General features: G+C 52.0%; 1 protein-coding gene across 4 annotated transcripts in view; it reads right to left on the reverse strand.

Annotated features, from left to right (window-relative positions):
- The window catches only part of ASTN2 (astrotactin 2), a 749,503-nt gene extending 725,474 nt beyond the window's left edge, over nucleotides 1-24,029 (reverse strand). For all 4 annotated transcript variants that reach the window (XM_079789927.1, XM_079789926.1, XM_079789925.1 and 1 more), the window contains exon 1: nucleotides 23,489-24,029. In XM_079789927.1, coding sequence (XP_079646053.1) covers nucleotides 23,489-23,963 — 475 coding nt within the window. In that variant the 5' untranslated portion in view covers nucleotides 23,964-24,029. The remainder of the gene's footprint in view (nucleotides 1-23,488) is intronic.
- Nucleotides 24,030-26,885: the final 2,856 nt, after the last annotated feature.

A 26,885-nucleotide genomic window follows, 5' to 3' on the forward strand; every position in this document is an offset into this window, starting at 1 on the left:
AAGGTCAGTCTCAAGAAGGGACATGTATTTTGTGGATACAGTAACTGGGCTCAGTCTCAAGAAGGGACACGTATTTTGGGGATACGGTAACTGGGCTCAGGTGCCTTTCCTTGTCAGTTCCAGCCAAGTGTTGACATTTTAGAAGGCATGATCTCTTAAGAAAGTTTATCATTCTTGAAACTTTTCTTCTGAAACTATTCAGCAGATGTTGCCAATGCCCTGAGGGGGGAAAGCTTTAAAATAGGGCTGACAGACTAAATAGGGCAAGAGGAGCAGAGGCTGAGAAAGAGGGGCCCACCAGAGCTTCAAATATTTAGCAAATCAGGAATAAGCCAAGCCCCTCAGGTCCTTTCCACCAGCTGCTCTCAATGTCACACCTCACACTGAACCTCGGGATCATGGCCTGATTTGTGCAAGATGCATCCAGGGCCTCAGAGGCCTCTGAAGTCCTCGGGGACATCTGGAGTCACATGGGACAACAGGGGCAGCGAGGGAGGCAGCCCGGTCAGGGCGCCGCCCCTGTCTTCTCTCCTTTGCTCTGAGCTGTGCGTGGGGCCAACAAGGGGCTTGGGCTGGCTTCTGTGGTCAGTTAGGCAGACAGACAGGAGTGACTTGTCCTCAGGGATGCTAAACAGACTTCAAGGCTGAGGGGAGCGGACAGACAGAGGGAGATGAGGACAGACATGGAGAAAGACAGACAGGTACACAGAGCAAGGGAGGGAGCAAGGAAAAAGGAAACATTAGAGGGAAAAAACGGAGAGAAAGACACAGAGGAAAGCAGAGAGGAAAGAGAAGAGATGACAGAGAAAAGTGGGAATGAAGAGGAGGAGGAGAATGAGAGAAGGAAGGGTGGGGGAGGAGGAGAGAGAGGAGCGAGTCTTGCATTCCATCCCCATCCATCACTCACAGGGGAGAGTTTTGTTCTCTCTCGAAGAAACACTCATAAATCTTCCATGAAACATCCACGGAAGCTCAAACCTGTGCGTTCATGTCAGACAGCTCCGTCAGCACCTGCCTCCCAGCAGGTGAGAATGAGAACCTCTGGGCCCCTCTTCCGAAGGCCGAGCTGTGGGGGGGGACCTGCTCTGAGCAGGGAGCGAGGAGGCTGAGATGAAAGGAAAAGGCTGGGCTGAGAAATGACCCATTAAGGTCCAGGAATTCCTGCCAGTGTGGATTAATCTAAGAAACCCGGTCTGTGGGATGCACCAGACTTTGCAGAACAAAGCTTATGAGGCAATACCTGTATTAGCAAACCTTGGTGTGTTTTATAAGTAAATGGCTGTGAAGTTCCCCCTGACAACTGCATCTCTCTGAGGTGAGCGGTGAAGCAGCCTTGCCCGAAGGTCAGCTCTATCGACATTGACTGACACCCATCCAAGAAGGGATAGGAACAGGGTTCAGAAAGCACCAAACCCCTTCATTCCCCGTATGGACCTCCTAGCAGTGCTGTTCAACAGAATACTCTGCAGTGGTGGGCATGCTCTATACCCGTGCTGGGCGATGTGGCAGCCATTACCCATAGTGGCTATTATTTATGTTGAAATTCATTAAAATTAAGTGAAATTTAAAATGAAGCCCCTTGGTCTTGCTGGTCACATTTCCGGTGCTCAATAGCCACCTATGGGCATTGTCTACTGTACTGGACTACGCAGACAGGGAATGAGATAAGACCCGGACACACACATCTTAATGTAAGACTGGTGGCCTCAGAGGGACCTAAACAAGGTTTTCTGAATCAAGTTATTCGAATCTGAACTAGGGGAGGAAGGAAAGAGGAAAAGGCGATAAGGATGGAAGTTTCCATCCAAAAAGTAGCTATAACCCTCCTACAAAGGTGTGTCTGTGGTTCCCTGTCTATGGACACATAAGAATTGGAGGCAAAGAAATGTGGAATTGGAGAAGTCTGGAGCCAGCTTGCTCCCTGCAGGCTCAAGATCAACCATCCCACATAGGAAAAAAGGAAAAAAATAAGTAGCTATAACGAAGGAGAGACAGGGTTCCACCAGCAGAGACAGCAGGGAAAGGGACATTCCTTGACAGAGGACTCCTGGAGTCAAGTCACGGGAATGGGGAAGCAGAGCTTGACTTCTGGGAGCAGTGCAAAACCCAGTTTGGCTGAGGTGTGGGCAGAGATATAGTGAGAGAGAAGGGTGAGGTCCTTAGGTGGCGGGCTCAGGTGCCAAGGAGTCTATTCATCCTTTTCGCAGTGAGGAGCCGCGGAGGACCTAAGCCAGGGAAAAGGGACCTTGGGAGCGATGCTTCAGGCAGCAAGGCAGGTATGAAGGAAGAAACTGGAGCCGTATTGAAGAGAGACTGGGAGAGGAATGCAACCTGGCGGAGGGTGAGGGACGTGAGGCCGGGGCAGCTGCTGTTGCATTACACGACGGAGGGCTACACGGGAGCCTTGCTTGGCCTAAAGGATGGCATCTGTAAGTCCAGCTCTACGAGCGGCAGGCAAACCCATGAAGTCACTTCCTGAGCCGATGTCTTTGCAGAGGAAGAATCCACCAAGAAGGGCGAGCTTTTGCACAACCACCTGCAGCCCAATAACCTACTAGTATACAGCAGGATCCCTACCCCAAGACCCTCCCCCACTGTGTCCCCTCATAAGCGCCCAGGAGCGTACCGTCCAATGAGAATTAGGTAGGAAAAAAGGAAGCATAAAATAAGAGGAAAAGAAGATGGAAAGAAGAGGTATTTTTAAAAATCTGCTGGAGACGTCAAAACAAACTCCCAGCCATTCTTGCCAGAGATTTTATGGGACAAGACATCCCCAAAATGGATTCTGAATTATCCTCTGCGCCTCGTAAAGCACGGCACTCCTGGCAGCCAGCTCACACCCCGGCCCTCTCCTTAACTGCTCGTCCTCCCCAGCTAGTGAGCGCTCTGGGAGACCCAGGGCTACACAGGCAACTGGGTGGGGGTAAATAACACGGGCTGGGTGCCCTGAACTCTGCCTCCGTAGCGATCTCAGCCCCTGGACTTCCGGCAGGTGTTCGCCTTTTCTGGGCCTTGGTCTCCCTCTGTGCAATGAGAGGGCTCGTGTGGATGGGCCTGAGGGTCCTGTCCGGTCTCAGCTCGGATGGCCTAGAGAACTGGCACATGGACGGTTCCAGAGAGCCCCTAAAAGCCACGTGTGCATGGGAAGGGGGTATGCGGTGACAGCAAAGAGGAATTAACCGGGAAATCCTGCTCTCATTCCCACCCTCATAAGGTGATGCAAAAGATCAAGTGTGGTCACAGATGAAAACCCAATTGTTGATAAGGTTTAGTTATTTTTAAAAAAATATTGCAAAGCTTCCCCAGAGTAAAAAAAAAATACTTGGAACGGCGTTCAGGAAGTCAAGGTGATCTGAGAATTAAACAGCAGCTCTACTCTGCTCAGCATCCTGTACTCGATGCCTTCATTATTTGAGCCACAGTTTTCTCATCTGCAAAACAGGAAGAGTGTTGGGTGTCTCCTTTAAAAGGTTCCCCGCAAAAGAGAGCCTCAGTGGCCATCACTGTGGAGTCCCAAGAGGGGCCAGGAACTCTGAGAACCCAATGACTTGAGTTCCTGACTCTGCAATTCAGTTTCTTTCTCTTGATTTTTCATTGAGTAAATGTAGTGTGCTGTGGGTTGATTTGATACACTTACATGTTGCAAAATGAGCACCACCATAGCATTTGCTAACTCCTCCATCATGGTACATAATTACCATTCGTTTTCGTGGTGCAGACTTTTAAATGTAGCTTAGCTACTTCCAAGCATGTAACACAGTATTGCTCACCACAGTCACCATGCTGCACACTTAGATCCCTAGGACTTACTCACTGTATAACTGGAAGTTTGTACTCTCTTACCAACATCTCCCCATTTCCCCCATCCCCCAGGCACTGACATTCCAGTCTCTGTTTCTGTGAGTTCGGCTTTTTCAGATTATATACACTTAAGTGATATCAAACAGCATCCATTTTTCTCCGCCTGATTTATTTCACTTAGCATGATGCCCTCGAGGTCCATGCGCACTGTCGCAAGCGGCAGAACTTCCTTTTCTCTCCTGGCTGAATAACATTCCATTGTAGGCTTACAGCACATCTTCTCCATTCATCCATTGACTGACTCAGAGCTATTTCCACATCTTGACCATGGTAAAGAATGCTTCAGCGAACATGGCAGGGGGAGACGCATATACCTCTTCAAGATCCTGTTTTCATTTCATTTGGATACAGACTCCGGAGTGGACTTGCTGGATCATTTGGTAGTTCTGTTTTAATTCTTGGGGGGAAGCTCCATACTGTCTTCACAGTGGCTGCAACAACTTATACTCCCATCAAGGGTGCAAATGAATTCCCTTTTTCTCTTCTGTAAATCAGAGTTTTAGGCAACATGTTATCTAAAGGCTCAACCACTAAAATCCCTGTGACTTTATGCCTCTGTCGATCTGAACCATGTATTTATTTCAAAAGCTTTTAGCTGGTTTTCTCTGCGCTGACCACCTGCTTTATCCTGGGGCTCACAGGCACCGAGGGCTCACTAGCAAGCGACTTCCTCTCCAGCACTCTTAGGACAGGGCTGTCACTTGAGTTGTGTTTTTACAGAGAGTTACTTTGTTTCCCAAACCTGTTTATGCTGTGTGTTTCTTATCATTATAAAATGTAATGAAATATTGTGCAAATTAAAAATTTTATTAGCATCAAAAGAAAGCAGTTCCTATGAGGACTAATGTGATTTTACTGTAAAAATAAAGTCCCTTCATATTACTATTGAGTTAGGTCAGGTGCGACAACTATAAAATTGTAGAAAGGAGTCATAAAACTCTAGAAGAATTACTTGGCAAGCATCTTTAGGTTCTCAGTCCCCTTTAATGAAACATTGGAGATCATATTTGGTACATTATGAGAATGGTTTATACAAGAACGATGTCATGGAACTCTAATCAGCTGACCCAGAACAAGAGGAGAGGCCCTGGACTACATCAAATAATTGGCAAATGTATACACAGTTATGTGTGTTAAGCTACAATATAATGTTTGAGGTGCATTACAAAATTTTATGATTTCCTGCTTTAATAGACTTTTCTATTAACTGACCAACTGCCAACCCACCTGGCCTTATAAAGGAGGGTTTCTAAGGTAAGCAACTCAATCTACACCCAGGTAACCCTCTCCGGAATAGTCTGGCTCCCCACTGAGTGCGAAAACAGTTTAAGGAAGAAGAGGAGAACTGCTGCGTCAACCTTGACAGGAAGAAAGAGACACCTGCCTCGGACTCTGGGATAATTGTTCCCTTCTGGCCCTGCCCTTGCTGGGTTCAGTTTCTTCTTTTAGTTCGCCTGACAGAAAAATTTTCATATTCTCTCTCTCATATGTATCTGCATATAAGTATACTAGAGGCCCAGTGCATGATTGAATCATGCACGTGTAGGGTCCCCTACACGCTTTCGCTTTTTGCGGTGAAGCTGGGTGCCTGTCCGCTGGTGCACCAGGCCTTTCAGAAGCCTCTGGCTCGGCGGAGGCTTCTGAAAGGCCTGGTGCCAGAGCAGACAGGCACCCAGCTCCCCCACTTTTGATGGTCCGCGGCTGCTGAGGGGGGCTACCCTGCTGTTGAGAGGCGCAGGGGGCGGGACTCCCGCCCCCTGCGCCTCTCAACAGCCACTGAGGGGGGCTGCTGAGGACACCTGGCTACCCTGCCTTTGAGAGGCGCAGCTGGGTGTCCGCGGCAGGCCCCCTCAGCGGCCGAGGATCTGGCCGTTGAGAAGCACAGGGGGCGGGAGTCCTGCCCCCTGCGCCTCTCAACAGCAGGGTAGCCCCCCTCAGTGGCAGCAGATCCGTGCCTCTCAATGGCCGGATAGGCCACCCCGAGTCCCGCCCCCCAGCCTCCCGCCACCCAATCATGGGCATAGCGGAGTGATGGTAATTTACATGTTACTCTATTATTAGATAGGATGTGCATGTATGTAATGTATCTATTCTTACATACACTGAGTGGCCAGATTATTATGATCTCTGAACATATAATAATCTGGCCACTCAGTGTATATATACTGTATATATATTAGGAGGCCCAGTGCATGAATTCGCGCATGGATGGGGTCCGGCCAGCCTGGCCAGGGGGAGGGGACATGGGCAGTTGGCCGGCCTGCCTGCTGGTCCAACTCCTGGTCGAGGGGACAATTTGCATATTAGCCTTTTATTATATAGGATATACACTGAGTGGCCAGATTATAATAATCTGGCCACTCAGTGTATATTATATGTATATATATGCACACATTTATGTAAGTATCCATACCATGTGTCAGTGTGTGTATATGTGCATGTATATGTATAAGCATAGATGTATGTGTATGTATATATGTATATGTACCAGGTATATATGAGTAGATGTATATGTATGTGTGTATGTATATGTATGTGTGTATGTGTATATGTATGTAAAGGGTCAGTAAACAAAGGACTTCCTGCCTGAACCCTGGAGAAAACCTGAGGTAGATTCCAGGCCTGACCATGTGGAGTGGTTCAGTAAAGCTGGCTTACTACTAACCATGAGGTGGTCAGAGAGCCTTCCGCAATCATGGTGCCTCCATAAAATACTGTGCCAGGAACATTACCCATCTTCTTTCCAATATATTGTGCATGGGGCATGGAGGATGCTGCTGCAGTCTAGACATCGTACCTTGCTTGTAGGACATGTTTTTAAAGGCGTGGAATATTTTGCCCCAGTGAAACTGGAGCTCCAGTGTTACAAACAGATAAAAGTGGAGCATCTCTTCAGCTGAATCCCAGGGCAACGCATACTCCCTGATCTTCAATGGAACCCAGACTGAAAAACCAGTGCCTTCCCCGGCCGGGGTGGCTCAGCAGTTGAGCCTATGAACCAGGAGGTCTGGGTTCAATTCCCAGTCAGGGCACATGCCCAGGTTTCCGACTTGATCCCCAGTATGGGGCGTGCAGGTGGCAGCCGATTGATTATTCTCTCATTATTGCTGTTTCTATCTCTCTATTCCTTTCTGAAATCAATAAAATATATTTAAAAAAAGAAAAACCAGTGCCCTCCTGAAAATATATTTTCATTAATATTCCTGAGCTACCTGCAGAAAACCTGCAGAGTGACCTTGGACAAATCACTATCTGTTGCGTCACCAAAGGTGGCTGTTTGGGCACACACATTCCACATTCCACAAGGAGGCCAGCGCACTCCTCCTCACGCTCACTCCTAGGGAATGAGGCTGGGGAGGGCTGAGACTTTCCCGTCTCCCCTTTATAAAACTCCAGAATGGTTTGAATTCATTACAACCGGCTTGTATTTTTTTAATCGTTTTGTGAAAATTTTAAATGAAGGTTAAGACTTCAATAAGCATGCACGCACTAGCTGCTGGAATTAAGCATATTAAAGAGGCACGATGTTTGACTTAGGAAGCTTACAGACTAGCAAGAGGAGCAGGCAATTAAACAATCACAATATTTCCATGAAAACACAAGTTGCAGTGAACATTCGAAGTGCGTGGGGGATAACTGTTCCTGGGGGAGCAAGGAAAGGCATGGTGAAAGCTACGAAGGTATATTCTACTTGGGTCTTAAAAGACGGGCAGTAGTTATGAGGCGGGAAAGACATTTTTAATGTATATATTACAGGGAAGTCTGACAGCTAAGAGGGCAAAATTTAAATTTTATACAAAATTAGTGTCTTTGTGTGAGTGGTTGGGCTAGGTCAATGTTTCCCAAGGTGAGAGATAAATTTAGGAGGCACGTGAAAATATATGCATATATAACGTCAATAGTTGCATTCCTTTTACAGGCTATCTTCCATTTATAGCCACGTACTCTGGTGTTCCATTCATGACTGTGATAAAAAGCTTCCTTTGGAAAACAAGCACCGCTAATCCCATGTGACCTTGTGCAATTGACTCGATGTCCCCGAATGGCCGTGTCTTCATCCATAATATGCAGACACTGGAAGTACCCATGAAAAGGAGTTCGCTAAATTGGAAACGGCAAAGGTGATCATCCCAGCAGACTGCTGCCTCCTTGCATTCCGGTGCCCCCAGGGACACAGCACAGGGTTCGGGATGGAAGGAGCCCTGCAAATGACTGAGGGGCTTAGCTCCAGGCAAGGGGAGTTTGAGGAGAACTGGGGGTTTTCGGGGAGGTGGTTCAGGCTGGGGAGCGAGCACAGAATTCATCTCCCAGGCAAATCCCAGTTGATCATAGTGACTGATGAGGGCGCTGCCTTCAGAAGGAATCTGAAGCTGCAAGGAGGTCATTGCCGGGCAATGTCTAATCTCACATATTTCCCCATCTATGCATTCCTTCGCTCAGCAAATATTGACTGAGTACCTACTATGTGATGGGCACAGCTCTGGGCACTGGGATTGTGAGAGCAGACAAGACCGGAAGGTCTCTCCTCTCTCATGAAAGATTCTATGCAGCCCAGCCTTGCCCGGTGTCCTGGGGGAGTACTGGCTCTGACCACCCTCACGTAGGCCCAGGAGGAACTGACACTCATTCCATGTCACACAGCAAGTGAACGGCAGGAACAGGACTGGAACCCCAGGCATTTGCTTCCCAGTCCAGCACAGCTTAGTAGTCAGCAGACTTGCAAAAGCGGCTCGGTTTTCGAAGGTGTGCAGCTGTCCTTTCTCAGCCACCTGCTTGCCTCCCCACCTGCTGTCTCTCTGGGGCGGGGGGGGGGGGGGGGGGGGGAAGGTGGCCTTCTGTTCGCAGGCTGGAAGCAGGGGACCAGGTGAAGGGGGCCATTTCCCTAGAGGCCTCTGGAGTTTGGAGAGGTGGCAGAGAGGCTGGGAAACAAAGTGGAGAGAGGAATAAAGGGAGGGGAGACGGCAGGAGTCCTGCTATTGGCAGACAGGTAATTGGGTACTTTGGGTGGTCAGCTTCTCAGTCTCCCTCCCATGGGGAGGATGGAGGGAAAGTAATTAACTGAAGAAAGTTGTCTAACAAATTAGTGTGAGACGGGGGCTTGGAAATGCGAATCGCACCAGGGTTCAGAGCTGAGGACTTGATCCTCAGAGGCCCCAGGAAGGATGCAGAGAGAGAGGGAGGGAGGGAGGGTGTAGTCTTTAGCCTTCTGCTGCAGCATCCAACCTCAGAAGGTCCCTGAGAAGCGGTTTTCTCTCCTTCCTGCCCTCGGGGACCAAGGGGGCGCAGAAGAACCTCACAGATGGCTGGGTTTCATCGCATCACAAAGAAACACCGGGAAGCCCAGAAAGCTGTAGGGACCTGACCACTCCCAGCAGAACTGGGGCCCAAGCCAAGGACTCCCCGCTCCCAGTCCTGGCCACCAGATTACCTGCCCGCTGGCATCCATGAGGTCTTCACTCACAGGGCTGCCTCTGAATTGCCCTAAACTCCCTCCAAGGCAGAGAAAGCGGGGAGGGGCAGGTCCTAAGGATTAGGGTACAGGCCTATTTAGTTTTGTTTATTTAGCCACCACCTAGACAGCATTCGCTGAGTGTTGGGCACTGCTCCACGTGGTCTACAAACTTCAGCTCTTGGAATCCTCATCACAATCTCCTAAAAGGCAGGGGCCAACCCGATGAGGTGGAACCCTCTAACGTGGTGTTCGCCAAACTGCCCATGTTTCAGTCACTTGGCCAAGAGACATCCATCAGCACCTACTCTGTGCTGTGTCCTGCAGTATATAATCTGGAAAGCAGAAAGATAAACAAGACATATCCCCTACCTTCAGGGAGCTGTCAGACAAAAGGTTTTAAAAATAAATGGAATAGCTCAGCCAGTGTGGCTCAGTCGGTTGAGCATCGTCCCATACACCAGGGGGTCGCTGGTTTGATTCCCAGTCAGGGCACATGCCCGGGTTGCAGGCTCAATCCCTGGTGCAGGATGTGCAGGAGGCAGCCAATCGATGTTTCTCTCTCATTGGTATTTCTCTCTCTCCCCCTTCCTCTCTCGGAAATATTTTTTTTAATTTAAAAATAAAAAGTAAATAGAGTAAGAAAGCTATGGGGGAAGATGTGCCAGGGTGCTAGTGTGGTTAGGGAAGACTTCTGGGAAAAGGTGATATTCGCGTTTTGTGAGCAAGGAAGAAACTGGAAGATGAACTCAAAGAAGAAGGGGCATTTTTTAGGATTTTCTAGACTCTTAAAATGAATTAGGATTTAATTCTTAAAAGCAATGACAAATAATTAAAGGTTTTAAACAAGAACGCAAAGAGATCTGATTTGCTTTTTAGCAAAAATCGCTCTGGCTGCTGTACACAGCAGGGTTGGCAAAGATTTTCTGTAAGGGGACAGTTAGTAAATATTTTAAGCTTTTCGAACCAGATCGCCAATGTTCCTACTACTCAACTCAGCTGCTACAGCATGAAGGCAAACACAGAAAATACATACATGAATGTATGAGTGGGCATGGACTCTAATAAATCCTTATTTATGGACACTGATATTCGAACTTCACATCATTTCCATAAATCATGAGACATTCGTCTTCCTTTCATTTGTTTTTCAACTACTTAAACAGGCAAAGCAGCTTACAGGCCGTACAAAGGCGGCAGAGGCTGGATCTGGCCCATGTGCTATGTCTCTAATGATATCAAGAAAGGATGAGGCAGGAAGGCAGCAGGGAGACCAGCGAGAAGATGGATCTCACAGCCCAGGTGAAAAAGGACGATGGCTTGGACAAAGGAGATGGCAGTCAGAAATTAGGAGAAGCAAATGATTTTGAGTCATTTTAGAAGCAAAACCAACAGGGCTGGCTGACTGGAAGAATGAGGTAAGTCAGTGAGGCCTCCCTTCCCTTGAGTCTAGGGGCGAATGGTGGTGTGCTTTCCGGAGATGGGGAGATGTGGGGAGCACAGGTTTAGGGGGACAAATCACATGTCAGTAGTGTGATCCTTGACGGGGAGAAAGAAACTGGAGTCCCTGTGGGCTGCCATATAAGACACAGGGTGCCTTGTTAAATTTGAATTTCTGATCATCAAAGAGTCACTTCTAGTAAAACTATGTTGCAAATACTGTACGTGACATAGTCATACTAAGCAAGTTTTCACTGGCTGAAATTCAAGTTTAGCTGGGCATCCTGTATTTTTTAAATTTATTTTTTATTAATGAAATATGTCAACCCTACCAGATGTAATATGAACATTCAGGGGGGGGGGGGGGAAACACCACCACTGCTATCTAAGCCTGGGAGGAAAAAGAGAACGTTCCACGGAGGAGGTAATAGTAAGCTAAGGCTAGGAGATGGCCGGGGTATTGGGGAGGGGGAAAGTATTCCAACCTGAGAGAATAGCATTGCTGTGCGGGGTCAGATGGGGGGATTATGCCTGGCACCCTCAGAAACTGCAGGTGGTCAGTGAGGCTACAGGGTCAAGTGCGAAGGGGAACGTCAGGAGGCGAGGCTGAAGAGGTGCACAGGGTCCTCCAAGGAGGTGGTACAGGTGCTCAAGCACAGGTTCCCAGGTCCCTCCCTGGTGCCTCGGCAGGTCTGGGAGAACCTGGGTGAAGGCGATTCTGAGGAGCAGCTGGGCTACAAAATCTGGGAGCTTTCCCACCTACAATCCAGGAGCCTAGGACATTGCTACTGGCTCTGACAGTAACCCAGGGAATCCGAGCAAGGGCAGCATGGGATGAGTGGGCGGCTCCCACCAGGACCCCTGAGAATGGGGCTCCATCCATTTGGAGGGAAGGGGGAGGTCCAGCACGTTTGTCCAAAGACCAGCGGCCCCAGAACAGGCGCTGTGCGTCGGGCACCTGGCTCCCACTGGCTGCTGGCTGCGGTCTCCAGCTCCGTGCAAGCAGACCAGAAGTCTCCGGGTGCCTTTCCCTGCCGCCCCGCCCCTCCCCTCCTCTGCCCACAGTCTCCACTGAAATGATTCCCCCAAATGCAGCTATTACTGTGACTGGAAATCTCTTTACTGCTGATTCTGCTAATGGAAATGTTCCTTCCCTTTTCGGCTGCTTGCAACGCCACTCGTGACTTCCCTGGGCGGCTGAGAGCAAGGCTTTTTCAGCCTGCTGCCACCGCCAGGGAGAGGACTCTACCCCGCCCGCCTCCCCAACACCCACCTGCCTCGGGCTCAGCCTCTGAGAGCTTCTCTGTCCAAGCTGTCCTCGGATGACCCCGGGGTTCCTGGCTTCCCCAGCTCCCCGGGAACAGCAGACATCAATGGTCAATTGCAACCAGTTTTGCCTTGCTGGGGGGAGGTGGGGGGATAGGGGGTGCCTAAGCCAAGCCTGCTGCAAGGGAAAGCCGGGGGAAGGGAAAGGACGTCTGCAGCCTGCATCCACTATTTATTCATACCTCCATCTCCTTTCAAAACAAGGACTCCAGGTGGCTATGAGGCACAGAGCACACACTGTGCGCCAGATGCTGGGCTAGGTGCTCGGCACACAACTACCTCCGTGACGATCATATGGCCGAGTGCAACTAAGAAGGAGCACAGTGCTGGGCCTGCCTAAAGTTCCCTTTATGGAGGGGGCTCCAAAAACAGTGACCACTGAGACCCGGAGCAGTGATTATGTCACTTTCACTTCACTGTCGGGCGAACAGAGGCTCAGAGCGGTGGCATACGGAAGTCTGCAGTTAGCAAGCTGTGCGTCAGGATTCGAACCCAGGATTTCTGATTGTCCGAGCTGCACGTGATCCACCCCAGCACACTGCCCAGAGATGGTTGCTATGTATTACCTGTGCGACCTTCATAATGTCCTTCTCTTAGCTGGGTGAATGAAGGAGCTGAGCTAGATCTCAAATGCATTATTTTACCCAGATCTGATCATATATTTTATTTTTATATATTTTTATTGACTTCAGAGAGGAAGGGAGAGGGAGAGATAGAAACATCAATGATGAGAGAGAATCATTTATTGGTTGCCTCCTGTACGCCCCCTACCGGGGATCAAACCCGCAAGCACCTGGGGCATGTGTCCTTGACTGGAATTGAACCCAGGACCCTTCAGTCTGCAGGCTGATGCTCCACCCACTGAGCCAAACCAGCTAGGGCGAGTTCTGATACTATAGAAGTACACACTATTTATTTAGACTTTTACAGCATTATAATGTAGACATAAATATTACATATTATTATACATATCCCATATGCATAGATAATGTAATATAAATCCCATTTTCAAAACGGGAAGTAAAATCTGCATAATGCTGCTAAGAAGCACTCGGGTGGACAAAACTCACCTTGAGGTGGAGCAGAGGAGTGACAGAAACATACAAATAAGGGCCTGATCTCCAGCAACCCGATGCCTTGACAATTTCTAGAAGGACTATAAAGACTGGATCACAAGTCTCCTAGTATGACACTATGCCTAGCCAAGGTGGGACCTCCACAAAGCATTGGGGAGAGAGGGAATTCTGAAGGGAGAGAGAGGGTGTGAGGAAGGAAAGGAGAAAGAGAATCAAAAAGGCACAGAAACTCGGAATGCCAGCGTCAAGTAGCCCAGGGACAATGAGTGGCACCTAGAATAAAATGAGACGAGGCCTGGTGCTCTCTTGGCAAATGAGCGGAGCGGCAGGGCCTGGGGATGCTGAGTCAGCTCCTGGCAGCACAGACACAAGGTGTGCAGTCCCTTGGGCCTGTGAGGCTGTCGCACCTGAGGTCCCTACAGAAGAGACATCTCCAACTTCCTGGTAATGAGCAGAGGAAGAGAAAGAGAGGAAAAGAGGCTGTCAAAGAGATGAGAATCCAAGAACACTCCTGGTTCTGTGCAGCAGGGGAGGCGGAGAGAGTACCGGGTTCGGAATGAGGCAGGAATGAGCTTGGGCCCAGCTCGCCTGTACACCAGCTGTGTGATCGTGGGCATGTCCCTTTACTCCTCTGAGCCACCATGCTCGCCTATAACATGGGGCAAATGTACCCTGCCTTTTAGCATGGGGGAAGGATGGAGTGAGATAACAGAGGTACCAGCACAGCACCTGGGGCATGGTAAGTATGCAATACATAGTTGCGGTTTCCACAGCCTACACCAGTGGTCGGCAAACTGCGGCTCGCGAGCCACATGCGGCTCTTGGGCCCCTTGAGTGTGGCTCTTCCACAAAATACCATGGCCTGGACGAGTCTATTTTGAAGAAGTGGCATTAGAACAAGTTTAAGTTTAAAAAATTTGGCTCTCAAAAGAAATTTCAATCGTTGTACTGTTGATATTTGGCTCTGTTGACTAATGAGTTTGCCGACCACTGGCCTACGCCATGCCAGAATGCCACCATGTGGGAATTTTGGCTCCCTTCCTTCTTCCTTCCCTGGAGAATATGGACACCCTTCCCTAAGGCGGGAGGAAGACACACGGGAGTGGGACTCAAGCACATCAGAATCTGGTGCCCTGCTCCACCGCTGACTTGCTATGGTGACCTCGATTCCCCGGCTTTTATAGAAGGGATTCCTTCAGAGAATGTCCTAATTCTTACCACCTGTGACATCTGATGATCCCACAACCATGGTATCAACTCCTTCGACATATCCAATGCCTCTGTTTGCCACCAGGCACAGGTTCTAATTCCTTATCTGCCTGCCATGATTTTCAAGATAAGGTCTTTCCTCTAATCAAAGGGCTCCCATCACTCAGCTGATAAGCATCCCAGAATAATGAGGTGGGAAAAGGTGCAAGAAATGGCTACGGGATCCCTGAAAAGGGAGAGCTTTCTGGAAGAGGAGGTATTTCCAGCTCAGACTTCACAGATGGCTGGGATGCCCACGCCTCTGGTTTTACTCAGTGTGGGTTCTGGGATAATACTTGGCAAACGCAGGGTTCTAGTCATGGAAGATGCTCTGAGCACCTAGGATGTGCCAAGCGCACGGTGAGTCATCACAGCCCCAGAGGTGAATGAAGCATGTTCTCTGCATATGGATCCATAGGCAAGACAGACAGAGAAACACTCCTGCTCCAAGCCACCACCATCTCACCTGAACAGACTGCCAGGCCTTGCTGCTCCCACCTCTGCCTCTCGACAGAGCAGCCCGAGTAATTCTTTGGAAACTCTTTTGCTCATAACCCTGCAGGGCTTCTCCATTTCACTCGGAGGAAAAGCCCAGATCGGGACAGCAATCTGGATGACCCCAGGTGACTCCCTGGTCCTCTCCCGTCCTCCATCCTGTCCTGCCCACCCGTGCTCACTCCAGCGGCAGCACGGGCCTCACTGGCCCTTGGGCACTCCACCTGTGCTGCGGAGTCAGGTGTGCTGAAGCCCTCCTCCATCCGGAAGGCTCCTCTCCTAGATCCTACCTGGCAAACTCCTCCATCGCCTCCCAGTCTCTGTGCCAACCCTACATTCTCCACAAGCTTCTCTCAGTCTACCTACTTAACATTAAAACTGATGTCTCGTCACAAAACTTCCCGTTTGACCAGCCCCGCCCCCTGGTCAAACTCCAGGTCGAGGGGACAATTGCATATTAGGCTTTTATTATATAGGACTAGTGGCCTGGTGCACAAAATTCATGCATGGAGGGGAGTGTCCCACGGCCCATCCTGCACCCTCTCCTATCTGAGACATCCCTCTCACAATCTGGGACCACTGGCTCCTAACTGCTCACCTACCTGCCTGCCTGATCACCCCTAACCACTCTGCCTGCCAGCCTGATAACCCCCAACTGCCCCCCCTTAATTCCCCCTCTGCCAGCCTGATTGCCCCCAATTGCCCCGCCCTGCTGGCCTGATCACCCCAACTGCACCCCCTGCCAGCCTGCTCGCCCCCAACTGCCCCCCACCAGCCTGATCGCTTCCAACTGCCCCCCTGCCAGCCTGCTTGCCCCCAATTGCCCCCCCCCCTGCCAGCCTGCTCTCCCCTAACCACCTCTGCCTCAGCCATGGCTTTGTCTGGAAGGACATCCGGAAGGTCTCCCAGTCTAATTAGCATATTACCCTTTTATTAGTATAGATGATTACTATTAATGTCCTCTCCTCACCACACACATACCGTCACACACACACACAGTCCTAAGCACTTGAACAGTGTCTAGCACATTGTAGGGGCTCAATTGTTCTTAAGAGACCAGCATTGTATCTCAGTCTTTATATTGACAGTGGATGCCAAGGCCCACAATGTTCAACTTCAGTGTGAAGAGGTCAGGAAAGACTTCAAAGATAAATCGACATTTGAGTTCACTCTTGAAAGGTAAGAAGGAATATTCCCGGGTTGGTGGGGCAGAGTTTTAGGAACAGAAGGAAGGATTCTCAGGGTAGGACAGTCTGAGCAGATATGATTATGGACCTTGTACCATAGTGAGGAGCCTGGACTTCATACTAAGAACTATGGGGAACCAGTGAGGTGCATTAGGAGAGGATAGACATGATCATATTTGGACTTTAAATGAAATCACTCTGTCTGCACGTACAGACAGGAATTAGGGAGGATCAGACAAGAGGCGAGACCAGTGAGATGACTGTGGAAATCTTAGTGGAGAGAAGTGTTGAGGTCGGACGCGCCAAGGGCCGTGACATTGGGGACAGAGAAGTGTTTCCTCTTTGTGGTTAAAACCCTAGCCGTTTATAAGATACACCATCCTTGTCCATGTCTGATTCACAGACTGTGCTGCCTGCGTGTTCTCGTGTGCCAGAAAGGAAGCTACACATATTCCTGTAAGTCACCACACTCCCCTCCCAATCCAAAGGGAAACCTCAGTGGGGGCTGTTGTGCCAAAGAACTCCTGCAGACAACAGCACAGCCAGTGAACAGAGTGTCAGCGATGGAGAACGCAGCCAGTCCTCACAAGCACTGCTGCCTGCCTCCCTCTGGGCCAGAGGGCTGCCTGCTCTGCTGAAGGAGGGAAAACCCAGCTCGCCTGCGATAGCTAATCTTCGGTTGCCACTAGCTGGTCAGTGTGAGAACTTGGGAAAGTATCTGCTCTGTAAAGGAAGCATCCCCGTGATGCTGCTCTGCCTCAAAGTCAAATCCGACTCTTCCCTTCCTTCCCTGGAAAACAGCAGGCTTTCTCTGCTCACCACCCAAGGCAGCTGTGAAAGAAAGGCAATGAGGCTTCCTCCTCCCCCCAGAGCAAAATCCACCAGCTCAGGTTCTCCGAAGGGATTGGCGCCAACCAGCTGGATACCTGGGCAGGAGAACAAAGTCAATTTCCCTTGGGAAATGTCTCCTTAGATTTGGTGTGTTTTTTATTTTTTATTTTTGGCTTTCGCAGGGGGATCAGGAGAAGGTGGTGCATTTTATGACCTAGTTACAGACAGAGATGTTTTTAAACGCAGAGCCACCTGTTGGAGGTCCAGTGTTGTGATGGAAAGAAGCATGGATGGGATTCAAGGCCACTGGGTTGAACTCTGAACTGCTGAACCTGAAGTAGCTTTCTTCCCTTGTCTGGCCACAATGTTGCCATATAACATGCCCAGTGGGTTCAATGAGCTCTAGGAATCTGTGATACTGTGAGTCCCCCAGTGTCCATGGTTGTGGTAATAGTTTGCATGACTTCACCCAAAGAAGCCATTGCACATCCTTCTCTCCCTCCACCACGTGTGGTCAGCCAAGGACTAGTTTACAGCAAAGCAAGGGGGTGAGGACAGGAGCCTTTGCCAGCCAGAGGTCTAGTCAAGACCTCCTGCCGGACCTGCCATAAATGACAATTAAAGCATGACCTTATGGCCTGGGGGCCCAGTTCAGGAGCACTGTCCGGCTCCGGGTCACACCAAAGTCTGCTGTGCCGTCTCGGCTGGTGAAAATGACCCCCAGCAACAGCAAACCTGGTTGGCCTTGACCAAGCATGAGCCCCTCTAACACAGTAAAGCAAATCCTCTTCTCTCCCACCCATTACCCTCTCAGGAACAGAGAACTTTCTGAGGGCAGACAGCACCCCGCTCTCTCTGCCCTGAGTCTTCAATGGTCATCACATTGGAGCTGGGGATGGAGTGAGGGAAGTGAGTGAAAAGGGGAAAAAGACGCAGATCAGAGACCACTGAACACCATGCACTCCCAGGACTCTTTTTACAGTGACCCAGAGGCCTGGGGCATCAGAACAGAGAAGGACCTAGACCTTTCCGTGCTTCCCAAACTCTACTTATTTATTTGATTGTGTGTGTGTTTGTTGATTTTTAATGTATTTTACTGATTTCAGAGTGGAAGGGAGAGGGAGAGAGAGAGAGATAGAAACCCTTTGTTTGAAAACATTAAATTATCCCTCTTATCTACCCCAAAATCTTCTCTCTCTCTCTCTCTCTCTCTCTCTCTCTCTCTCTCTCTCTCTCTCTCTCTCTCACACACACACACACACAAACACACACAGTAAAAACAGTGGCACTGATTTTAACAAATATTCTGTGGTCAGAAATCTCTTCAGAAACCCCAGCTTACTACTGTCTGTATCTGTTCTCCCTCCCTTTAACGACCGGCATCAACCTGCAGAAACCAAAAAGGGCAGATAGCCCGACTGTCTCCCAGGGCTGAGGTCCTTTCTCCAAATGCCTGCCCAAAGCAGCTAGTCTCTGCTTGAAGGCTTCCCCCACATGGTTCCTCCCTGGCCAGCGTCAGAAGGCTGGGCTGCTGGACAGCTCCCAGGGACACATCCTTCTGGGGGGTTGAACTCTGTCTATCCCCTTCCTATCTGCACCTTTTGAAGATTCATTCCTTAGAGCCAGGCAGGGAAAATAAGCACATGCCTCATTCCCTGCTGGCATTTGAAGGAAGCTCCGCCAGCCTTTTGTGGACTGTTCTTCTTAGGCGAACCTCCGCGCTTCTAACAACCCCTGTGACCTGCTTCCCGGTCCCTCCCTCTTTGCAGAGGCTTTTCTCTTCGGGCATCCATCTTTGCCTGTGTTTTAAGGAATCTTTGCAGACCTGACCAAGTTGGCATTTCAAACAATATCTTTCTCTCCCACGCAGGCCACTCACCTCCCGGTGGGCACAGATCTTCAGGACGCTGTCCTGTCTACTCATGGAGGCGCATTTAAAGACACTTGACTGGACGGCTCTTCCCTCTTCACCAGCCCTCCCCCAAGTGCAAGCACACGCCTCCCCGGTCTGATTTATGTGACAAAACAAATTAGTAAGAAATTTTGACAGTGAACAGTTGGGTACTCAATCTTATCGCTTCTTCCCTCTTTTGCTGAATCAAGGCTCGTGGTAAACAGCCCGGCCGCGCCACTATCACACACAGGAAGAAGGATGTCCCTTCCCTACCTGCAGACATGAAAGCTAAATCCACAAGCAAACTCCAGGGCTGCCCGGGGGCGGAGAAGGACTGAGTGATGTGCAGGGTTACCTCCGAAGCCCTGCACTGGCAGTGGCTCCTGATCAAGTTCTTCCTTCTCAGTCAGTCCTTCCAGGCACTCCCATGTTGCCGGCAAAGGAAAGGCGCCAGTGAAAAGCAAGGGGAGCTCGTCGAGAGTGACAGACAAGGTCAGGGCACTTCAAGTTCACAGAATCTTTACACCCGAGGATTATTTTAGGGCTCATCTACCCACTCCTATTACAGCACAAAGAACTGAAGCTCTGGGGGGGGATAAATGACATGTTCAAGGTCACTGTGGGCCAGAGCTGAGATGCCAGATCCTAACCAAGCTCTACGGGAGCGTTCAACTTCTCCAGCGTCTCCTCCAAGGCCTCGCCGGGGGCTTTTCCTGTCCGGGAAGTGACCCCAGCCTTCTCCCACTCTATAGAGATGTCTTCCAGCCTGATGTCACTGAACGTGGTGTGACCTCCATCACTCATGGGCACCATTAAATGCAGTGCCCTTTGACATCCCGTGAGTCACAAAACTTTGTGCTGGCAGGGCCACCAGAGGTCATTTCACTCATGCCTCACATTGGAACTCTCAGATTGCAGCTCACTCCTGCAGCTGAAGTTCCTTTAGAGAAACGTTGCCATGTTGATGACTGTTCTATTTCTCTCCAGAAGCAGGCACCAGAACCTGCATGCATGTATAACCAGCACCTCAATACATATTTGGCTCAGGATGCCTACTTAGCAATTACCTGCCCTCCCCCAAATGCAGAGCACACGCCTCTCCCGTCTGATTTATGTGACAAAGCAAATTAGTAAGAATTCTCTTATGTCGGCAGGTAGGCATATGGTAAACTAAGATTCCAGGCCCTGGTCTGCCACTGATTCACAGTCGGACCTGGGGTTAGGTACTCGACCTCTCCATGAATGCTTCCTAGCCTGTAAAGTGGCAATAACAGCAGTGCCCTCTCCATATATTTTATGTGAATTTACAATAACAGGCAAGAATACAGCTCTGACACTCACTATTCCTTGACCACTTTTAGGAAAATTCACGTTGTCAACACCACTGACTCATAATTCTATTCTAAAGCAGAGGCCCAACACAGAAACTGGGGGCTCTTTCATCTCTGAGGGAAAGTTACATCTACATAACGCAGGCTGGAACATGATGGGAAGTGTAGACGTATGAAGAGGAAGAGACCTTGAGAAAAGTCATTTAAGTCTGGGCATGAACAATAACACAGCCAATAACTCGAACCACAGAGGCGCAGTGGAGGGAGGGAGAGCCAGGTATGTAGGTGACTTGGGTGACAGACGATGGTAGGCAGTGTGGGGAAATCACCTTGAGTTCCCCCAGTGGGACTTGAGTAAAATGGGAATTCTACCCTTTATGTGTTCAATCACCCACTCCCCTTTAATGCCAGGAACATTTTACCAACAACTCTGGGCCCACAAAGCTGTGCCAGAGGGCTTTGGCAGTCACCATCACCCCCTAGTGGTGGCTCCACGTACCCCACTATTGGCAGGCCTTGGTATTCACTGATGGCTTGCCCAGAAGTGGCCTGTGCCATCTCCAAAGCCCTTGAACTGGCGAGTTAGTAGTGAAAGATTAGCCCAACCCAGCAGACACAATTCCTCAGCTTTTAAACAAAAGCTGTTTAAAAGGTGTTGGAAGGGGATGGGGCTGCCTCAGGACCCTGGGAAAGATATGTCCATAAATGGCTCCCAGTCCCCTCCACCCCCCCTCCCCAAGCAGCAGCCCTCATTTCCAGCCAGCCTGGCCCTCCCTGAGCTCACTGTGCACTCCGTGTTTACACGCAAACAGTGGAAGACCAACACAAATAAAAAGCCCACGCCTCCCTACACAGCTCCTGCTATACTTGGCCATCTGGTGACTACCTCGCTAGCCAAGTCCCGGGGGGAGGGAATGCCTTGAGCTGCCAGTCCAGGGCACAGAGTGGGAGGGGAGGAGGAGGAGATGGAGGGGGAGGAGGAGGAGGAGGAGGAGGAGGAGGAGGAGGAGGAGGAGGAGGAAACCCAATCCACTACATACATCCGAAAGGGCTCAGAGCTGACAAGGAGGACAGCAGCACGGGGCCACTCCATGGCAGGCTGTCCCCAGGCTCCAGGCTCAGTCACCTGTGTCAGAGAAGGCGGAAGGCTCCAAATGGAGGCGCCAAGAGACTCTGGAGCTCACTCCCCAGTCCTGGGGGGGGGGGGGTCGAGACTTCCAGCTCCCCACCCATTCCCTCTTGAAAACCAAAGTTTAAAGTGGCAGAGACTGACAGCTCCAGGAATTTGGGGGCGACTCATATTCATGGACTGAACTGGGTCCTCCACATCCTTGGGGAATTGTAATGCTCTGGGGTCCTCTCTTCCAAGTAACACCACATCCAAGAAAGTTCCCCTTCCCCTGCCTTTGACCAGGCATTTAGGGAGATTTGCACTCCTGACCTCCAGGGCGCCCCACTGTAGAGAGGTTGCCAGGGCCATGAAAGAAGGTGGAGACTGGAAGTGACCACCAAATGTGTCCCTCTGGGGGAAGTAGGAGGAGTTGGCCCTGAGTCCAAAGTTAGCTGTTCCCCTAAAGCAACCCCATCTCCTCCCTCAGTCCCTTCAGTGGGAATGAGCAGCCCCACAGGTGCAACTGTGTTTGCGTGTGTGCATGCGTGTGTGTGTGTGTGTGTGTGTCTCACATGACAGACAAGGGAAGTCTCCCGGGGTCCTGCAGGCGCCCTCCCTCTGGGCCTCCCAGAAAGCTCGGCATGCTCCGGTTACAGCGGGATGGGGAGCGAGAGCCCAAGGCCCAGAAACCCCAGACTCCAGCTCAGAGCAGGAGGGGCCTGGCAGGAGCTCAAATCTCCAGAGGCAGCCAGGGAGACAGGGAAGGGGCAGGGGTCACACAAAAAACACATTGACAAATAGGGAGGCTCCCAGGAGAGAGGCGTCTACTCCAATGTTCATTCTCTGGGGCTTCTCGGGCCAGCAAGGAGTTAACCTCAGAGGTCCAAGCCAAGATTCGGCAGGTGCTGACCACGAAGCCTCATCACCCCCGGATGACTGAGCTGAGCCGGTTTCAAGAAGGCAGGATCCCGGGAAGCCGAGCTCGGGAGGCTCGGGGCGGGCAAGCCCCCGCGCCTTGTAGGCGCCGCAGCTGTTGACCTGACTCCCACAACCAATGGAGCCCCCCAGCCCCGAGCCCCCAGCCCAGGGAGGGGAGGGGAGGGGAGGGGAGGGGAGGGCAAGCGGCCGGCGAACGCGGGAGAGCGAAGGGGAGCCGCATTTTTGTAACCGCTCTCGGAGATAATTAAGCGATCAATTACTCGGGTGGGAAATCAGCCGCGCTTCCCACAGCTCCTCAGAAGGCCGACTCCTCTGGGATTCGCGCTGGGAACCAGCAGGCAGCCAGCTGCTGCAGAACTTTCTGATTAACTTTTCCGTGGGAGCCCCCACCCTACCCCCACCCTCTCCTCTCCCCTTCCATGTGTTTGACTTTAAGTTATTATTATTCGCCCAGTGGCTGTCGGCGGTGAGGGGGGTAGAAAGGCGAATGTGACAGCCAAGGGTGTAGGGTGAGGGGGGCGATCCTGAAAGTGGAGACCCTGGGCGCAGAATCCCAGTCTCAGAAATCACTCAACCCTCCCCGCCGCACTCACAGACGGCCAACGCAGAGGCCTCGAGGGAAGCGACTCGGCCAAGGTCACCCAACCCACTCGGGAACTCTGTTTACGAGGGAAGGGCATGCTACTGGAGCTTCTCCGCTCAGATTTTGGATGAAATCTATCCCTTAGAGCAGAGACCACAACTCCGACCCGAGGGCGAAGGGGCGGCAACCCGCCGGCGGTGACCGTGCCCACCGGAGCAGTGGGCGCTGGACCGCCCCTGGCCTGGGAGCGGAGGGGTGCGCCGGCTCCAGCTCCTGTTCACTCAGCGCCGGGGGTCCCCCAGCTCCAGCACCCTCAGCGCCGGGGGTCCCCCAGCTCCAGCACCCTCAGCGCCGGGGGTCCCCCAGCTCCAGCACACTCAGCGCCGAGGGTCCCCCAGCTCCGTGAGCACCCTCAGCGCCGGGGGTCCTGGGTGTCGGGACGGACCCAGCAGAGCTCAGCGTCTGGGCTGAGACTGAGGCGCAGGTCCCCGCCGCAGAAAGGCTGGCGCGCCCCGGGCTCCCGCCACGCACTCTCCGGGACCTCCAGCCCCAGAGTCCTCTCCAACCACCTGTACGCCCTCCGGGCCCTTCAGCTGCCCTCTCCCAACCCCGCTCCGGGCCGCCCGGGTCGGGGATCCCCAAGGCGCCCCCACCCGTCCGACTTCACTTAGGGCTCGGGGTTCCTGGGGACGCCGCGTGCGCCGGCGCCAGCCTTACCCAGAGTGAAGAAGGGCAGCTCGGTGTTGTCCAGGTCGTCCTGCACCGCGATGCGCCCCGGCAGCTCGTTCCGCACAAAGAGCAGGAGGCGCGCCTCGGCGGGGGCGCCCGCGGAGCTGGCGGAGCCCGAGGACGCGGCGGCGGCAGCGGCGGCGGCTCCGGCTCCGGCCGCGGTCCCAGTCCCGGTCCCGGTCCCGGTCCCGGTCCCGGCCCCGGCCCCGGCGCGGGCGCCGCTCCAGCCGATGTCGCTCTCCCGCAGCGCGGGCAGCGTGGACACCGTGACCGTCTTGAGCCGGCAGGGGCTGTCGGGCTCCCGCGAGGCGGCGGTGGCGCCGGCCAGCAGCGGCGGCGGCGGCAGCAGGAGCAGGAGCAGCAGCAGCGGCGGCGGCGGCGCCGGGTGGAAGCCGAGCCTCAGCCGCCCCCGGAGCGCCGAGCTGGGGCCGGGGCTGCGCCGGGCGCCGGCGGCGGCGGCCATGGCGGGAGGGGCTGCGGTGCGGCGAGCGGCGGCCGCGGCGGCGAAGGAGGAGGAACGAGCGGCGGCGGCGGCGAAGGGAAGCAGGGCGCCGGAGCAAAGGAGTCGAGGAGACGCTCGCCAGCAGCCCCCAGCTCCCGGCTCCGCCTCCCGCTCGGCCCGGCCCGCCCTCCCGCCCCGCCTCCTCGGCCCGCCGCCCGGCCCTACTCCGCTCCCCGGCAGACCCCGAGCGTTTCGGAGGCTCCGCCCGGCCTCGGGCAAATCCCAGTCGCCCCCTCTCCTTTCCCAGGATCCCCTAATGCCGCTCTCGCAGTGTCATTCGCCGCACCGCCCTCTCCAAATTCCTAACACTTAGGGACCCGCTCACGCCTCCCCCCAAAACCCCCTAGCTCAGCCCAGCCGAACCACCTTCACCCCACCCCTGGTGCAACCCAGCGCCTGCACCTGGGGGCGCGCCTAGGTCCAACATTGCTCCAGGCCCCGCCTTCTTCAGGGGAGAGGGCGCCTCTGGGTGGCGGAGACTTAACTTTGTCTCCCCTCAAGCCCAATAACAAGTCCTGTGCCCTTTTCTAGTTCCTGAAATAATTCCTTGTGGCCTCAGAACCCCCTCCCCACCCACTTGGCAACAACTCCGGCAATCCTCCCACCACCAGGACCCCTCCCTCCTGTCCCCTCCACCCCGGGCTGCACTAACTTCTAATTGACAGAGGGGAGGGGTGCCCAGCTCCACCCTCCAACTCCCACCCTCCCAATCGACCCGGGCCCGGAGGCTCGGGGCCCCCAGCTGCCGCCTGGCAATCCCGCCCCCTCACGCGCTTTTATTTTGGATCCCTACTCCTAGCTTGGAGCTGCTCTACTTGGCTGCTTCTGCTCTCTGCGTGAAATTCCTGAAAAGGGTGAGAGAGAGAAAGGGGGCGGGGGAGGACGGAGGAGAAGGGAGAAGAGAGAAGAGATGGGAAGAGAAAGAGGAGAGAAAAGAGGAGAGAGAGAGAGGGGAGAGAGACCTAGTACTCTGCCTGGGGCTCCCCAGGGCTTCTCCCTCCTCTGCCCCATTCCCAGAGGAGGAGTCTGCTTGCTAATTCCTCACCGCCAGTCCTTCTTCCTCTGCAGTCAATTTGAACCGTAAACCTAGGTCCTCAGACACAGGGCAGCCTTTGGCCCTCAGCTAATTCTGCCTGGGACCCACATACCTTGGGTCCCCCAGGGAGCCCTCACCTCTGCCGGGACCCAGTGCTAGAGCAGCCCCCTTCTCCTCTCCCTCCTTTCCTTCATCTTCCCTCTCTCTGGTCTCTCTTTCATCTCCCCACTCATTTCCTTCTTCCTTATCTTGACTTTAATCTTAGAAATGCTTTCCCTCTATAATTTGTGAGCCATTTCCCATCTCTCCACATTGCTTGCCCATCTGAACCTTTTGTATGGTCTCTGCATTAACTTCTCTTCTCTTCCCTACTCTGCCTCTTCTTTCTTTCTTTAACCCTTACATGAACAGCCTTTTCCCCTCTCCCATCACATTTTAGCTACTTTTTTTTTTATGACTTTGGATAAAGACAGAGGACTGAAAAGGAGGAAACACCAGAACCTGTTTTGTGACCTTGGACTTAATGTTTATGAAGCGTTTTCCAACTGTTACAGTGCACATGTCCTAGTGTTTACGCATAATCATAATCCAATGAGATGGATATTATGATTCCCATTTTCCAGATGAGAAAACTGAGATCAGAAGGTTAGGGAGGTGAAGGGACTGCCCAAGGTCACACAGGTAGTGAGCAGAAGTGCTGTAATTTGAACCTCAGGCTCCCAATTCTTGGCTGTTTCCATTAAATTGCACTGTCCCCAGTGACCTTGGAGAAGCCCACCAATCAAAGATGTGAAATCCACATCAGCCGGCGTGGATTTGGGCCTGTTTCAGCTCTGAGGTTTGTAAGGAGTGCTTCTCCTATCTCAGTTTAGGAATCTGTGGACTTGGGGGCGGGGGAGGATCTGGCCTTTCAAGTCCTCTGGTTCCAAATCCTCTCTGCCACTCTGATGCCTGCTTCAGTTCTTTTACTCCTCCAAAATATGTCACCCTGCTTCCCTCAGTCTCTCCTTTGTACCCTTACAAACCACCACTACCCTCTGCAGTGGGGCTTTCCGATTTTTCTATGCCCCTTTCTTCAAATATGCTGACACAGTCCATTTATAGAAGTGCACACCAGGAAAACAGGGCTCCCTTATGTAAGGCAGAATCTGTGTGAGTCCTTCCTGGACCTCTGGTACAAAGGCCTGTCAAATGTGACCAACACTTCCACTCATTCATTCATTCATTCACAACCAGATATCCAGGGATCCTACCCGGCACTCTATGGGGATGCAGAGATGGATGAACACAGCTCCCGCCCTCAAAGAACTTATAATGATAGGGTGTTAGGGGGTGGGTGAGGCAGGCACGGAGATATCTGAGATACCAGGCAGACAGGCAGCAAACAGGCTTTGAAACTTATGCTTGGAGAAATCCAAGAAAGCTTCCCAGAGGAGGTGGCATTGGAGTTGAGCCATGAAGAATTAGTGGCCCGGGGGTGCACAATCCAGGCCACAGCTGGCATTTGGGATCTTTGCAACTGCTCAGCATCCAAATGAATCCCTCCCCTACATCAGAAAGTGCTTCATTCTCTGAGGCACAGTCCACCTCCCACAAAGAAGCTACAATTTCCAGATACTTTCTCAGCCTCCATTGCAGCTGGGACTTGGGCACATGCCTCAGAATTCACCAATCAGATCCACCCACCCTAGATGCTGTGAAGGAAGCTGGAATCAGGTAGAATGCACTTGGAAACCACAGTGGCAACTGTTGGAGCAGGTACATGCAGGTCTCCTTGTTAGTGAATGTGGTTCCTACAGCACTGCCCAGACCCGAGGGTCACTGGGGTCAAGAGTGTGACTTGCCCT

This window comes from Cnephaeus nilssonii (assembly GCF_951640355.1).
Source record: "Cnephaeus nilssonii genome assembly, chromosome: 14".
NCBI classification, from domain to species: Eukaryota; Metazoa; Chordata; class Mammalia; order Chiroptera; family Vespertilionidae; genus Cnephaeus; species Cnephaeus nilssonii.